Source organism: Micropterus dolomieu, linkage group LG03, assembly GCF_021292245.1.
Source record: "Micropterus dolomieu isolate WLL.071019.BEF.003 ecotype Adirondacks linkage group LG03, ASM2129224v1, whole genome shotgun sequence".
NCBI classification, from domain to species: Eukaryota; Metazoa; Chordata; class Actinopteri; order Centrarchiformes; family Centrarchidae; genus Micropterus; species Micropterus dolomieu.
The window spans coordinates 27,138,493-27,155,322 of record NC_060152.1 but is presented as its reverse complement, the minus strand read 5'-3'; the positions used below and the strand labels follow the sequence as shown (position 1 = coordinate 27,155,322).

The window sequence follows — 16,830 nt, the reverse complement described above, 5'->3', positions numbered from 1 at the left end:
TATAAAATAACCAACATGAGCGAATAATAACATTTTCTAGGGCAGGTAACCCCTTCCTAATCTGGGACACTCACATTCAGCAGGTCTTTTACCCATGTCTGTAGTTGTTCATTTAGTGGTATTCACAGCCTTTGCAGAGGGCATAACATGATGGCTCTTCAAGGAAAATCTCAAGACATGATTTAGTCAGTGTAATGAAACTCAACCTTTTCCAGGTACCATATCGAATCCCTTCAAACATAAATGCTCTTTCCCGCTGGGTGGCAAGGTTCAGGACCGTGATCCCGACAGGCCTTGAGACATTTCTTTTGGATTAGTGGGAGCTTAAGTCTCACTTTGATTTGATTTCTTTCTCCTTCCCCGGCCGCATCTCTGGCAGATGCTGCTGCCTTATGGAGTACACAAACCTCTCCTCGGCGAGGTGAGACCCTGAAATGACCATTGAAATTGCACTGTAATCATACACAGATAAAAACAACAAGAAAATGTCTGCCATATGCCTCAAAGCCCTGTGTTTTAGTGAGTTGAGGGGAGATTATTGACAAGAGGGGCAGTGCAGTGCCTGTATAGAGTGGCGGTGACTCTTATTGCCTGTGTCTGTGATCAGATCTGTCAGAGCCACTCAGCTGTCTGTCTGCCTGGTGTTTGACAAGTGTTTGATGCAACACAGGCCTTAGAGAGGATCAAGTCCTTCCTGAATTGGCTTTACCTCTCTCCATGCGCAACAGGAGCTCTGCGAACACATCAAACACAGCAGACCCCCACCCGCAGCCCCCTTTCACTGTGGACTAACGAACTATTTTTATCAAACAATATGTGCAGTCTGTTGGATCATCAGAGGAGACTGAACAGCAGTGCCCTTCAAGAGTTAGTAGAACAATCAAAGAAAACAAAAAGCGCCAGCCAGACTTGATTCCCTCATCACTGGCCATTGCACGGGGATTGCAGCATGATCCTGATGGCCCCCTGTCTCTGTTTTAGTGTCTAAGCCCATCTGATTTAGCTTGGCTCCCTGCTTGTTAGGGTCTGGTCCTGTTTTAGGACAGTTGTGCTCCATGTCCAAACATGTGAGGGATTTCCTCCTGGGGTTTCCCAGTACAGAGAAGGGGGGATAAAGGGACTTGTGCAGAAATGAGATATAAAGAGGGAATCATGCTGGACAATTTCCTCCTATATCCTCCCCCATTCCCTTACAGACCCACAGAGACAAGGAGGATGCAGACCAGGTGGAATTAGAAAAAATAGAAGTTGGTGCACACACATGAACGCCTATACAGTACTAACCAACACTCGTGCACGAACACACATTGTTGTATGCATGCATGGTGGAGATGGCGACTGTGTGGATCACACATGGTCACCTTGTTCTGTCTTAAAATAGCCATAACACCGTGCCCCCTTTAGTTACTGTTGCTGTGCCTGTCAAGCTTGTTGTGTTCTCGCATGACACATATATGTAGTATAGGGCGATAGCAGCGGCAGATTTACCATCAAGATTCTTTTAAACTTTCGATTTTGCTGGCTGAAATTATAACTGTCGCTGGCGGATTTTATTAGCTGTAGCTAACTGAGCTAAGGTTAGCTTAATTGTGTAGCATAGGTAATATTTTAAGTCAGAATCCTCACCACTTGATGAGCCAGGTAGAAGACATGGAAATAAAGAAAAGCATTGTCCTTTTAAAGGTAGTTAGTCCTAGTATTATATGGATAATAAGGAAAAGTGTAAGGTCAGATTTTTATTGCATTCTAACATAACCATTCGACAGCTTAGCTTATACCTTTCAAACAGCATGTTTTCATTTTTACATTACAACACAAAATGCATTTAGGATTAGGACTATCCAATGTTTGGCAGATGTAATGCTATCTCGGGTAATGAGTTTGGATGGGGTCGCTCATCCAACATAGAGCAGGTTAGAGCTGCTAACATTACTCTAAACTCTGATAGCCTCCAGGACTGGCTTCCACACAGAACAGCGATACTACACAGTAGATGTGCTGGTTGTGAATGAGTCTTTTTTTTTTTTACCTGGAACCCAACACACTAATGTTGTTAGTTTATGACTTGCTTCTTGGCCTTGGAAGTCATGCTTACTAGGTAGTAAGCATGTAAGCATGTCATGCTATTGTCTGCAGCTTACATTAGAGCAGACATGCAAAGAAAACAAGACATCTCCCTCACAAACTCTTTAAATGCTCTTACTACAGCCCATATATGGACATGCACATATGGAGAAATCTAATACTTCATAGACCTGCCATGCGTTGTTGAACCACTGCTGTTTGGGAAAAGAGGTTTAGGGAAATGTCACTTAGGCCTATAGACACACACCAAAGTACAACCTACCATGGAATGTAGGCATGTATTACCTGGCTAAGTGTGTACCAGTAGGTAACAGTGTTGACAAATTGTTTGTAGAAATCCTCATACATCCTTCTCTCCTCCCCCTTGTAGCCCCATAAGGGTGCAGAAAGCCCTGTACTCTTAGCGCGCTGTATTGCATGCCCCCACATGGCTGTGTTGACAAGCATTTTATTCCTCTCCATAAAGCGGGATGGGGGGCTGTAATGCAGAAGGATTGTTCGTGAAGACCTAGAGGCTCATGGGAGGGGGCTGAGCCAGGTAAATCCACAAACTAGTGCCCTCCGTGGGGGGCTTTACCCCAGGCCCAGACTGTCAACAGATCCTGGAAATGCAGATTCACCTCCTCAGATAACTAAGTGTTCCAAATATTTGTTTAATAGTGGTGCGAAGAAATCACCTCCACCGCAGGATGTGCTTTCCCTGCCTTGATCCATTATCAGAATGAGGGTGCTTTTAAAATGGCACAGTTAATCCTGGTGTACACAGAGAGAAGAAGATTGGTGAGGTCCTTTGAAGTGAGTGTGTTTCATTCTATATGTCAAAGGATGCCACGTCTGATTTGCTGTAAAAAGGAAAAGGTACAGTGTGTAAAACTACACTAAAATGAACTGCCAAGTCTAGCTTTTATTAGCTTTTACTTCTTAATGGCACAGCAAAGACTATGAAGTATATTGAGCTGCAGCGGCAAGTGATCAGTGCATCAGAGTAAAGACTAGCTTGAGAGCAGCTTGTTATCAAAGATTGAATAAAACAAATAAATACAAGCTGGATCTCGTGTCTGTAGAAAATGATTAATTTCATCAGCTCAATGCAATACACTTATCGGAAACTAAGATGAATGACTATCATAACTCTGCGAGACACTTCCTGCTTTATATCATACCATGTGGGAATTATAAGACGGATCAAAGCCTTTATAGAGATCTCCTCTTGATATAGAAGACATGGAAATCAAAGTGGAGTGCTATGGCCCTTTTCTATCGTTGAGTAAAGACAAACAGAGTTCACATCTGTAGTAACTTCCAAGCTTGAATGATGAATTTGCTACTGTGTATCCCAGTAGGTTTCCTGGTCTTTGGATCCGTGGCCACATTTTAAACCACTCCCCTCATATGCTTCAGCTATCTTCAGCTCACTCCACCTCGCCCCCAGTCACACAACAAATACAAAAACAAAAAGACCCCCACCCAGCAAGCCTTCAGGAACGTCGGTGCGGGGCCTCCCTTTGATAAGCGCTGAGCTTTATATTTTTCTCATCAGAAATGAAACACAACATTAAGCCATTCATTAAAGTCAACTAAAGCTAATTATCCCTCTTTTACCCAAGTGCCCATTGGGCCGGAGAACCCCATATACTTAGGCCCAGATGTGTCGATGAGTCAGTCGGGAGATAGCAGACCGCAGAGGGGGCTGCTCACTTCTCTCTGAGTCCTGTGGTTTAAATGCGCATCAGACTCAGCAGGCTGGTTGTGATGCCTGATCACTGCCTGACTGCTGACGTTACTCTTATGACACCACTGGCTGTGTAAAGCCACTGTAATACAGCAAGGTTCCATTTAGTGGGAAAAAGTCAATAATTATCAATTATATACCTTAATTCAAAACTGAAAAACTGAAAAAGGAAAAAGATCATGTACTAGTTGGCACATGTTTGAGGTGGCTGAGTCACATAAAGAGCAGGCCTCTATTCATATGATCTCTCTTGCTATAGGGGTTGACAGCATGCATTCAGATTTCTGCTAAAGCTGAACTACAAGTCTTCAATTTTGGTTGACAGTTAGCAGGATGTCATAGCCCAGAAACCATATCACGCCATGTGATTTGAAAGCAGTAAAAGCAACTAGTCAAAAGTAACGCAAAAGTAGTGTAAAGCATTACAATCCAGAGACAGTAATATAAATTTAGTATAACTAATAACTCTCAAATGACAGTAACTAGTAATCTATAATGTATTCAGTTTTGGAAGTTGCCAACAACCAACATTTAGAAATAATAGCTGAACTGCTTTACCACTGGGATGAGGAAATCTCATCAACAAGGGCTTTGTTGCTGAGTCCAGTTGTCTCTCATGAATGTTTAATCTCAAAGATTGCGAGCAAAGAATTGGAAGCTGTACTGAATAAATAAAAAAATTATTAGACACCAGGAAGTGATGGTCTATCAGCTGAATGGTATAAGGTATTCAGAGGATTTAAGTTCAGTACTTTTGAATGGACACTTCAGAAAAGAGAAACTCCACCTTCCTGGAGTAAAGCTATCATTTCAGTCATTCCAAAAGATGGCAAGGATAAAATATTATGCACCTATAGACCAATCTCAGTTCTAAATTAGGATTACAAACTCTATGCTTCCATCATGTCCAAGAGACTAGATTCTTTTATTCCACATAAAGAATATTTTATCGTTTTTAATTAGCCGGCTACTTGAAATAGACCTGCGGGGAACCGCGACGTGCATGCAGTTGTTGGCAGCAGTAATGCACCTAAAACTCTGCACAAGACAGGTGAATGACAGGTGAGAGAGAGAGAGAGAGAGAGAGAGAGAGAGAGAGAGAGAGAGAGAGAGAGAAGGGTCTTCAAAAAGCCTCAGTTTAGCTGGAAATTTACAGTGTAAGTTGAATGAAAAGAGACTGCAGCTCTGCAGCTTGTGTTTGGGAATTCATGCAGGATATTCTTGGGTGATCTATCCGAAGAAATAGCAGGAAATGACAGGTATCTTCAGAAAATAATGACTGTAGTGGCTCAAAATCATCATAGAGATCCATGAGATGGAAAGACTGACTCTATTACTGAGATTGAGGAATGACTTATACATCGCAATGTGGTCAAAATGGAGAGGATTTGTGTGTAGATGATAGGTGTGGTTGGTGATAATTTTCCCTGTTGCCCTGTACTGTCGAAAGATGATTTTACTTGATTTCCCTTTGCCGTTTTACCCTACCAAGCATTGAAATATGAATACAAATTATGTAGCGCTGTACGAGGCCCCCCAGTGTAAGTCATTTTGAAAATGAGGTCTGATATATGACTAATGAAGGTTACAATGCCACCCGGCAACAATGTTTTTTGATGCACTGGTGTTCTTTGTTACTGTTAAAGACTCAATAATACTGTTAAAGAAAGGCATCTGCTCAATGTAGCTTAGAAGAGACATCTATATTTTGATGTGAAACACTTTCTGTGCATGGTGTGTATATGAAGCTGTTAGACTATACTAGAAATTAATTTGGGCTAAAAGGGTACAGCAAGGATGGGATGCTATTCCCTGTTGAATCCACATTTTTCAATTTAGGCAGAAAAGCCAGGTGTATTTTTCTATATAAGTCTTGCCTAGTGCAGCTTTAAACTAATAAACGTTACATGTATTGGTAAGAAACCATCTGGCCCTGCGGGGGACCTTTTTTGACTTCCCCCCATTTAAGTGAGTTAGAGCTGCATAGTCATTTATACTGAAACCGGTGCAACTTTGTTAAGCTGTTATAAAAGTGAAATACTTAATGAAAATAATTACAAAACTATACATTTGATCCTATATGTTAGGTCAGCCACCCCTTTTTTCTGTTGTTATTAAGGCAAGGTCAGTAAAAGGCTGTAAATCAGAGTTATGGAGGTTCCAGAGGTTACAAAAATGACTGCCTCTGCATGTTTTAAATGAAGTAGTATGGGAAAACCAGTGAAGGACCATGGACACTTGTGAGATTTTCTTTGGGCAATGTAAAATCCTGCTCTGTGTGCAACAGCCACTGTTGCGGTTTTTGGCATTAGTAGCTGCTAGTTAGCATAGCAAGCTTAAGTAAAACTTAAAAATTTAGTGACGTAGTGTAAATGGATTCAAATTTCCCCAATGGAGGCACAGCAAAGAAGAAATGCACCTCCTGGTAATTCCAAAGTTGTCTTATTTATGTTTTGTGTCTTCCTAGGGTGTAGGTAGCCACCTGTAGCTTTTGCTGTCACATAATTTAAACTGTAAGTAAGCTTACGAGCAGAAAAGTAGGAAAAAAACACTCAGTTCAGTCTCCGATGGAATGTCTGTCACCAACGATATTGGTGAGAAGAACTAGACATGTCAACAAACTGTTGGCTAAATGGCTGCACATACACAACAACTTATAGGTACATCAAGATAAAATACTATATTAACACTAATGCAATCAGTTCAGCCAATTTTATAGGAGATATACACTCTTTGTTTGTATCTGGTGTCACTTGGTAACAAACTGCTACAGCACTATGGAATAACGCGTGAACACTCCCAGATTGGAAAAAGGAGTGTTTTTCTTGTTCTTTCCATTCTGCCGACTTTGAGTGAATGCAGCATTTGCCCACATATGGTTAGCCTACATTCCTCTTCTTCTGGGTTTTGTGTTGGAAGGTGTGTGAGCCCCGTGGCTTCACTGTGTGGACATGTCAAGTCACCGGGGCTAAGCTAGCTGTTGATTGTCAGTAAGAACGTCAAAACCGTAGGCATGCTGCTTGTTATTAAATCATAATGTACAGTTTTCCTGTTTCTACAGTTAAATAAGAATGTAGTGCGTTATTTTCAAGGCTTTGGAGTTGTTTAAAGGCACTTTTAACAGAGCTGGGCTGAGTAGCAATGTGACAAGTAATGTAACAAAACCTTTTGCCGTTTATGAATTAGTAATGTAATCACTTTTTCAATAAGTAATGAGTAATTGATTACATTTTCAATTAATTTGCTTAACACTGTTTATAGAGATTGATTGTACCTAGAGAGCAATGTTTTATATAAATTTTAGGAGTATTTTAAGGATTTCAGTGCCATGTTGGCATACTGGCATCAAAGTGTACCTCAGAAACCTGAGAAATCATGCCCCAAGTTTCCAACTTGGAAATCTGACCTGAGGGATTATTCCATTGAATCTTTCCTAGTATAGTAGGTAGAAGTAATTCCAAACTTTCCAACATTTCTGAAACACATCACAAGTGTTAAGGTGAATATGAGGTAGAGGAAATATCGTAGGAAAGCCAGTTCAGACCTTTTGAGGTTTTTGGAAGTTGGCCTAATTAAACATCTGTCATGGAAGGTTTCTACATGATAACCTGCCTTTGAGCGCTCGAGCCAGAGGTGGTAACCCAAACAGCACAAGGGAACAGTTCTCGTGTGGTGAAATGCAGCAGAGCACAACTTTGAACTCTGGGATGTTGGGGAATAAATTTAATGTGCGGGGTCATCATCTGTTCTGTAGCCTTCCTGTGCAGATTGTGGCTGCTTCTTGCTGGTGTGATCGACCTTCTCCAGAGGGGAAAAAACACGCTGTCTGCACTGACCATCAGGCATATTAATCACCGTGTCAGTCATGCATGTTTTGCCGGGACTTCTCTGCTTAGAGACGTTAATCTCCGAGTCGGGTTTTCGCTTTAACTTATTGTCAGTGAAACGAAGCATCAAAGAGCCGAGCGGTGAGCTAACCTGCTTTTTTAATCTCTGCACAGATCCTCTACCGGGTTGGAAATGAGAAAATAATGACCGACCTAATCCCAACATTGGCTTTTTAAATAAGAATGCATATGTTTTAAATCATTCTCGCCTCGCAGCGTGGTGATAGTAAGCAGAGCATGGGGGAAAGGGAACGAACAAATGAAAGAGTGAATGAAAGAGTGTGATCCAGAGTAACCTTGTTAGGGCTAAATGATGCTGTGCAGAGAGCCTCTTGTCAGTTGGTTGGCAAGATGAGCTTCTTGTAAATGATTGTCTTCTCTGTCAAAAGGCTGATTTCTTTTTTCCTGACGTCTGTGTCTCTGCCACAGCATTTCCCAGTAGTGTTCCTCTTAAATACTGCAGCCTTTTCACTTCCTCCAGGTCCGTATCTGTTACAAATTTCTGCCTTTTACACTTAAGCATTATTTTCATCTGTATGATATATCTCCTCTGCCTTAAATGCCGTTCTAGAGCATTTCCCTGCAGACAGACAACAGCACAAATCGCCATTAAAAGTTTTGGCCGACCTCGGGCCTACCTCTTAATGAACCATGGGTCACTTGAGGTCATACCACTGTGTCCCACCTATAAATCAACTGAAAATTATGTTCGGCAGCAGTATAGGGCAGTGTCAGCATCCCTAACCCTTTCCCAGACAGAGGAGTTGTCGGTGTGTGAGTAAAGGGAGCACTGGCTGGCTACAGATCCTTTCCCCTTCACAGCATTATAAATGTATGTGTGAGGAGGCCCTTAATGGCTGCTAATCCAATTTCTGCCACTGAAATCAAATCTCACTGGCGCCAGTAGTTCTCTCCTTCCCTCACAAATAATGGCCTCCGCTTTGGCCTGTTTATGAAAAAGACGAGCCGCCAAAAACTCTGGCTTTACCTTCCTTAAGTCCACCCGAATCTTCTTCAAAATTGTTTGGATTTTTTTTCTGCACCCCCTCTCCCCCGTGTCCTACGAAAGTTATTAATTGACTGTCTGCGTCAAATGGAGGCATGGGGTAACAAGAGAGCAGGGGAGAGTTTTCAGTTTTCAGCAGTATAGTATCCCATTTACCGTATATCTTAATGCCTTCTCGAGGTCAGCCATTGATTTTTCTCAAACCGCAAGCAATGGAGATAGGATTAGGCCTTCGATCCCTGCACTGCCGCCGGAGCCGTTAGTGGATGAAATCACTTGGCTTGTGCCGACAGTCGGTGCATTGCTCTTTTTTAGCAGGTCATGGCCTCTGTGTTTATAGGGTAACATATAGATACCCCCATAGTAGCCCCAGGGCCAGCAGAGAAAATAAAAAGTGTCTTTTCCTTAGCGGCAAAATCTTCCAAAGCATGTTCATTGACAAAAAGGTGAATAAAAGCTTTATATCAGAGCTATACACTGTTGCATAATACAGACTTTCTCTCATGTAAACCTATGTATTTTCTTGAGTTTGGACGCCTTTTCCAAAAGAAAGATATTAGCTTTGACACAGATGAGGGGAGCTTTGGCTTTGGCTTCCTTCCCCCTGGATATGGATTTGAATGATTATCTTTCAGTGCATCAGTTGGACAAGTAGTCATATTGCCATTCCGCAAGGAGATATTATTCTGGAGCGCGAGCCTAATAATATGATACGTCTAATAGCGCTTAACTCTTTGGATCTTCACCATGCAGTCATCTTGATTATTGCTGAGAGTCTCAAATAGCAACAGAGGGACATGGAGAGGGGAAAGGCAGAAGGGGAACGATGGGGAAGAAAAAGAAAAAGCGGTGGATCTCGGGTGGCTTTGAGAGGTTATTGAGGAACATCCACCACAGTGCGTGCAGAGGAGTTTAATATTTCTTCGCTCACTGGTTTGGCAGCTAAAAAGATTGGAAATGACACTAAGTATTTCTCAAGCTTACATAGGTGATATGGAAGCACACAATCACTGACGCACAGGCATAAAGGGCACGTATATCATTCGAAAATCCTGTGCACACACAAGTGGATAAGTAAATGAATTCCGCAAAGGTCATTTTTGACAGCAGTAAACAACCATCCTACCACAGGCTCTGCTTCTGATTCACAAATACAAAACATTTTGATTTGCTCTTGAAATTTTTGTTTGTTTGTTTGATTAACTTTTCTTTTCAAACTCAAAAACAAACGTCAAGCTGGCACAGGAAGATTGTATCTATGAAGTAAAACTAAACATTGGTGAAATTATGGTTTGCTGTGGTGATAGTAAATGCCGCCAGAACGGAAAGGAAAGTATAAAGTATTATAAGTTTTTGGTAAAAGCCATACTTCTTTGATTCAATCCGTACTGTGCCAGTTACAATGCAAAACAAAGACAGAGAATGATTTGAGACCTCCTGTGCCTTCCAAGACAAAATTATCTTTACATGCTGTAAGATTTATGAATTTGTTCTTGGTTTTGAAAGCAATTGAGATGACTCAATCATTTCTTTCCAGGCAAATTAAACTGTTTCCTCTGTGAACCCTGGTAATCAGCTTAAGTGATTACATCGGTCGTAAATATGAGATGATGAAAGCTCAGTGTTCAGAGTGCGTTGTGCCTCAAGGCAAGGCTAAATTGGAGTTCTTGGGTAGATATGATAGACCATCTCACTAAGACTGTATCAGATGCTGGGGGAAGGGGGTTATGTGGGGATTGGTTGCCCTCTAGCTGTCAGCATTGAGATTAGGTTATGAAATATGTCCTGATATTGTTGTGTAGGTGTGTTTATGTAGTGTCATGAGTTAGTTTGGGGAGTTCGAGCTGAAGCTTGAAACATGTTGAAAATGCTGGTACTGAGAGGTCTGATTGGAAGTGTTCAGTTTCTGCAGGGAAACTGGTGGTTCAACTTATCAATATCTATATAACAAACAAAACACATCTTCCATAATGGGTAAGGGTTTCTATGCAGCAGAGTTATAGTATGGAGTGGATCTATCAGTATACTGGACATTGTAAGAGCATGTACAGTATCCTTACAATATCCAAAATCTGGTGATTTATAAGGGTACAATTCAAAAGTTACGCCTGGAAAGCATCAGGCATCAGCTGGGTGTATTTGGTTCCTGCTGTAAAGACTTCCATAACTTTTTCTTGAGGAAGAATGTTTTGTGTATCCGATGTGTAGCATGATAATTGGACTTGTCTGCTGCCTTGACAGCTGTCATGAACTTGCAACATAGGAATGAGAAAAAAAGCCTGACAACTGCCCTACAAAGACTGAGAGCAAGATGAGAGAAAAAGTGCTTCACGTTTTCAGGCTGGTTGGCAACCTGTATAACAGATAAAAAGTTTGCAATGCCTTCATTTTGTGGCATCCCCCCCCCCAAAAAAAAATTATTAGTGTAGAACCCACAGTAATATAGAAAGTACAGATATTGCATTCTGCCTTTAAGATACTACTATCTTTCTGCTTTCTTGGCCACTTTAACTAGTTTGATTATACTGTCCAATATTATTATTATTATATATACTGCTAATATTGGTTAGATGTAGCTCTGTTTTGCTAGGTGTCAGTCTGCCCAACTTATATTTTATATTGAAATCTATATGATATGATTCATTAGCAATTTAATTCATTTGAACATTTGATTTAAAGGTATCTTAACTACACCAGATCACACAAACTGTAGTGTGTGCAGCTTCTAGAGTTTAAGCTCAGTTATACAATAACTGTAAAGCTGTCTTGTAAAAGAAAAAAAAAAGTCAGATTTAAGTCTTAACTCAATTCTGACCAAATATGTTAGTAGCAGTTGCTGCATTTTGCCTTTGTAGGGCAGACAAATCCTGGGCTTTGTCCTGTTATAACATTTTCGTCTCACATGCATGTTATGGATTTTTATAGTTAGAGTTAAAGGAAGGACGAGAAGCATGGAAAATGAAAGGTATAGGAAGGAAGGGTTGAAGTAATATTACTGGCACGAGTTTGATCACAATGCTTTAAAAAGTTGTCTTATCAATGTATGACCGAACTCAGTAGCTCCGTCTGCATCTGCAGCTGCTTGTTCTGCTGCCGTTCTGTGTAAGCATGTGTTGTGAGTGCTGTTACAGAGAGCTCTTTGGATTACAGATCTCCTGCCCAGTCCTGAGCTAGCCAGGAAAACTACTTTCTAACTTAACTCTCACATATGTATTTGTGTTTTAAGCAATTGCTGTAAATGCAGGTCTTTTCAGTTTAAATGCAGCCTTGCATCCAAGGAATGGCTCACGAAGGCTTTGCCCGTTACAGATGGAGTTTAATGCTGCACCGGGTACTTTATTGCCATCAAATGTAATTCATCTTGAGTTGATTGCACTGAAAGTCGTGTTTATCAGGCACCTAGCAACATTGTTTTGAATGAAAATTACCTCTTTAAAGAGCAATTAGGAAAACGAACCTATAGGCCAAATGCCTTTCAGCCCCAGCTTTACTTTAACAAACATTATAATACCCCAAGTCATGCAACAAATCTAAAGTGGCATCAGCTAAGCAAGTGTACAAAGTCCTCTGGTAATATTTTTCAATTAAAGGGCATTAGAGTTTGATGGAGGAGATGTGAAAGTTGTTTTCAAAGGGTGACTTTAACTAGGAGCTGTGTGCGAGAAACTTTATTGCCATGGCTCAGATTGGCAATGTGACTCAAAAGATTAGATTAATTGCAGGAAATAGCTCTGAGAAAGTTTGATGTTTGCATGCATCTGTATTATTCATTGGGAGACCCTATTAGCAGAGCAATATCTTGCTTTATCATGCGTGTCGGCTTAAACGAGTGAATATTTTCAAATCTACCTCACAGTGTAGGCCTAAGAATGGGAAATAGATCTTTTGTAGGGGATGCTTAAAAGACCACCGCAGTGCTAGCACATATGAGAAGGCAATTAGAGATAATGCCACATTTTACACACTGTTACCTATTTTTTGGGAGAGACAAGTGCAGTAATAAGACCCAGAAGCAGGCCTGTGCTAGAGACTTGTTTTTCTGTAGCGTTTTCCTTTGCTTCCCCCCTCAGCGAACCATAGCGTGGCTTGTTTCTTTGTGTTCTAGATCAGGATCCAGATAGCGTCTCATCATCCAAGCCTTACTCCACTTTTCCCCCCATTAGATTTTCTTTTCCCTTAAATTCCCTCACACTCACTCCCCCTCACACACATACATCTCGCACACACACCTCGTTATCTTATTTGTGGCCTTGGCAGCCAGATTATTGCCTTGTGGTTCGGTAGCCAGAGTTTTCTCTGTCACAAAGAGCCGTGGGTCCAGAACCTCCACCACACAAGCATCCATGAGAGCAGGAAGTCAGTTCCCAGCATGCCTTGCCCGTCCCAGTGAAACCTGTGATGGATTAACCTTGGGCTGGGGGACCTTTCCAACTTGGAAAGAGAGTTATGCAACATCCCATACTTATCTGCCCTCTCTAATGCAGTGACAGTGAAAAGTGTTGGGCTGAAGAGAGTTTAAAACTGAAGTTCAGTCTTGAGGGTTGGAGCAAATGAATACGTGATCTTCTCTCATATAATGTTCACTTCTGCATCTAATGCGGCCTTTTTAAAAAAAAAAATCCTTATAAGCCATCAATACTCAAAGCACACTTTGATAAGAATCAAAGTTCCTATTCCGTCAACTTTTTCAGAGCTTCCCAACTCTTGGACAGTGTAATGAAATCCAAGCTCAAGTCCCAGATCCTGAATACAACATAAGCAGGTTGAGTTCACGTAATCCATTCCACAGAAGTCTGTTGCATGACTGTGCTTTTACTTACTGCTGTTTTACAGTAAAGTCAATAGAAGTAGAGCTCGCAGGTCATTAATCTGTTCCTTGAAAAGCAACGCTTTGCCTGCATCAATATGTTGCATCATCCTATAACATAAAGTAACACTGAAAAACAATTTTGAGTCATTAGTACTACAGCATTGCCTGTGGTGCGCAAAAAACCCCCAAATGTGCTTAATACAGTACCACACAGAATTTACCGTTTTATTTTTATTGTGTTTCAGTGGTGCATATTACCAAACCAATTTAAAATTTATCTAATTGCCAAACACCAGGGCAGTTGGCTGCTTTGTTTACATTGAGTAGAAGGACTTTGACATGAGCTTGTCCAAAACACAGGAGGGTCATTACATGGAGAATCTAAGAAGTGTGGGTACTACCGACAAAAGGGTAAACCATTTCTCTCTTTCTTCCCAGGTGGCTCAGGGAAGCCCCGATCCAAAGAACCAAAGAAGAAGAACAAGCAGAGGCTGCGGTTTCGGGCCCAGAACCAGCACAGCGACCACTTGGCCTCTGCACGCACCAGCCAGTGAGGACTGAAACTACGGACTTCCCATTGAACAAAGAACCAACGCAAAGCTGCTAGCCGCTGCTGCACCCACATTCTGACCGACGACTATCACGAACCCCGCCACCTCCCCACCTGCCTCCCAGCCCACCCCCACCTCCCCGCTGCCCAACAGGACACAGCCATTACAAGTCTGTCACTACAAAAATATATGTCTAACATACGATATCAGTATCAACACACTAAACACATGCTTCATGCCCCTGCCTCTTGCTGCTTCTCCCCCCTGCTCCAGTGACCAGCCAGGTGACTCTGTTTTCTCAGCCCCACCCCTCGCCTTGCCTTGGCTTGTGGACCTTTACAGTTGACATTACTGAACTCATTTCCCGCCATTAACAATGTCATTAACCATGCAGGGTGATGGAAGACGGAGGGGCAACCAGAGACTGTGGAGGCGGATAGGAGAGGTGATGAGGGAGTTGGCAAGCTTAACTGCCCCACAGAAGTGGGGGGTGGGGTGGGGTGGCAGGGTGAAACCTATGAGGATGAAAAAAAAGATGGAGGATTAAGAGACAAAAGAGATTCGGCTAAAGCAGTTGATGCTTATGGACAAGAAAATGGCATCTTGAACTGAAAGAGACTGTTTTTTTGTTCCTATATTTATGTCAAAACTACCCTCACCTTCCCCACGGATACGTGTTCCCATGTGTGGCCTTTATGTTATGTACATTTTTGAGAGTAATATTAATGAAATTACCGTGCATAGTTGCAAAGTATTTTATTCTCAGCACAAACTGTTTACGTTCAGACCGCTTTATGCTCTAACTGTATAGTGTGGATAAAAAAAGAAGAAATTTAGTTGTTTGACTAGCATGGCAACAGGCTCATGTGTACATAGTTTATCTAATTATGAAAGCTTATTACTGTATTTTCAGTATTGACTCGTTCACCGTTCTAAATGTTTTAGAGATAAAAAGGTTGTAATACCAAGCTACAGATTAAAATAATTAAAAACAAATAATAAACATAGCCGCCACATAGCTATTTCATTTATATGGTATATATTTGATTTATTTATTAATTCTATTTTGTACTTTTTTTGTTCAGTGCGATTTTTTGCCTCATACTGTTACTCTTATATGCTGAAATATTCTTTGAGTTCCTTATAACAGTGTATATCTTTAACAAGTGGAAAAGGTTTTTGTCTGTTGTCACGCAGTGTTGTATTACATTCATTTGACCTCATCTACTGATTTCAATGTTTTAAAGAAGAAGAAAAAAAGATACATCAAACTTTGCTTTGACATATTCTAGGTTTAATAATTAGGATCAAGCAAATGTATGGTCATAGGACTGCATATGTGTACATTGTGTTTTATTAAAATACATTTCATGTGACTGTATGACGAAGCCTTTCATTATTGTCTATGGCTATAATATATGTGGCTAAACTCCAAAACTGCCGTTTCCGTGTTTCACTTCAGTGCACAATTATGTGATTTCAAAAACATTTGCGAAATCCATCATGTCGCACTGCATGACACAAGTGCTACCTCCATCCAAAGGATTGGATATGGTCGATTGGGCCTTAACAGCATGACGGCACTGTTAAGGGTTTGTAATTCACTATGACGTATCCTCGTAAATGATACAAAACCAGTGCATGTCGTTGGTGGCTCATTCATTTCCAACATCATACTACTAATGACCTAAAAACATGTATTTGGCTGTGGCACTCATCTTTTCATCACGCACACACATTCGATCACCTCTTTATGTGTTGCATGTCCCACTTATTCACTTTAATGGTCCTCAAAACATCAAATAAACACAAATAAAAGTCTTCTCTAGGCTAACTCTGCCTGGTATATGGGCAATGAGAAAAATGTTTTAATGCAAGTCATGGCTAATTTAGCCGGAGATCCACACTGTATAATCTTTGTCCCAAAAGCGAAAAAAAGCTGAATCTGCCAGACAGCTTATGGATGCACAGTAGCAGATGAATCACATTGTGTCACATATATATCACCCTGGGAGACACAGACCACAGTCTTCCTGCTCTGGTTAACCCCCCTGAAATCACACATAATATTTCCATAGGGAGGCTGTCAGTGTTGAAATACCCCACTCTTTATATGCTCCATGTCCATCATGAGGCCTAATACATGGTAGTTTTAAGTGCCTGAACATCTTTCACAGGTGTTGCACAGCATAGTTCACACAAGGGGCTATTCATTTTCACAGCTTAACACTTCTGCCATGTGAAATCTGTGCTATGGAGCCCCGAAACTGACAAAATTGAGTAAAAGGTCACTGGACAAAGACGAGAAAAAAAATATTACTTAAATCACCGTAAAACTAATAAAATGAAAACATGAAAACATAATTATCCATATACTGCTGTATTAACTAGAGAGGACTAAGAGGCATTCAATCATACCTACAAAATGTCAAGGATGACTCAATCAAGTTCTCCACTTCCATTGTGGATATTGATGAAGACAAGAGTGACATGCACTTCAAGATGAAGATAATGTTATAAAGACAGAAGCATGGTGTGTGTGAACTTACAAGTAGTGGTAGGTACCTTTTTGTTGCGTTAGCATGCCAGCTAAAATGCTTGCTGACGATTTCCTGTTGTTGGCTGGTATAGTTTTATAATGAAGATTGCAAGCTCAGTGCGTAGCAATGTTTTCAGTTAAGATAGCTAGCCGCTTAGTCCTCTCAATTGCTCCACTGATGTTAAATCAATGGCTAAAACACGCAGACAGACACACACAC

At 41.0% G+C, this 16,830-nt stretch overlaps 1 protein-coding gene across 1 annotated transcript in view; it reads left to right on the top strand.

Annotated features, from left to right (window-relative positions):
- rspo2 (R-spondin 2) overlaps positions 1-15,452 on the top strand; it is a 58,725-nt gene extending 43,273 nt beyond the window's left edge. The window contains exon 6 of the mRNA XM_046045231.1: positions 13,959-15,452. Coding sequence (XP_045901187.1) covers positions 13,959-14,074 — 116 coding nt within the window. The 3' untranslated portion in view covers positions 14,075-15,452. The remainder of the gene's footprint in view (positions 1-13,958) is intronic.
- Positions 15,453-16,830: the final 1,378 nt, after the last annotated feature.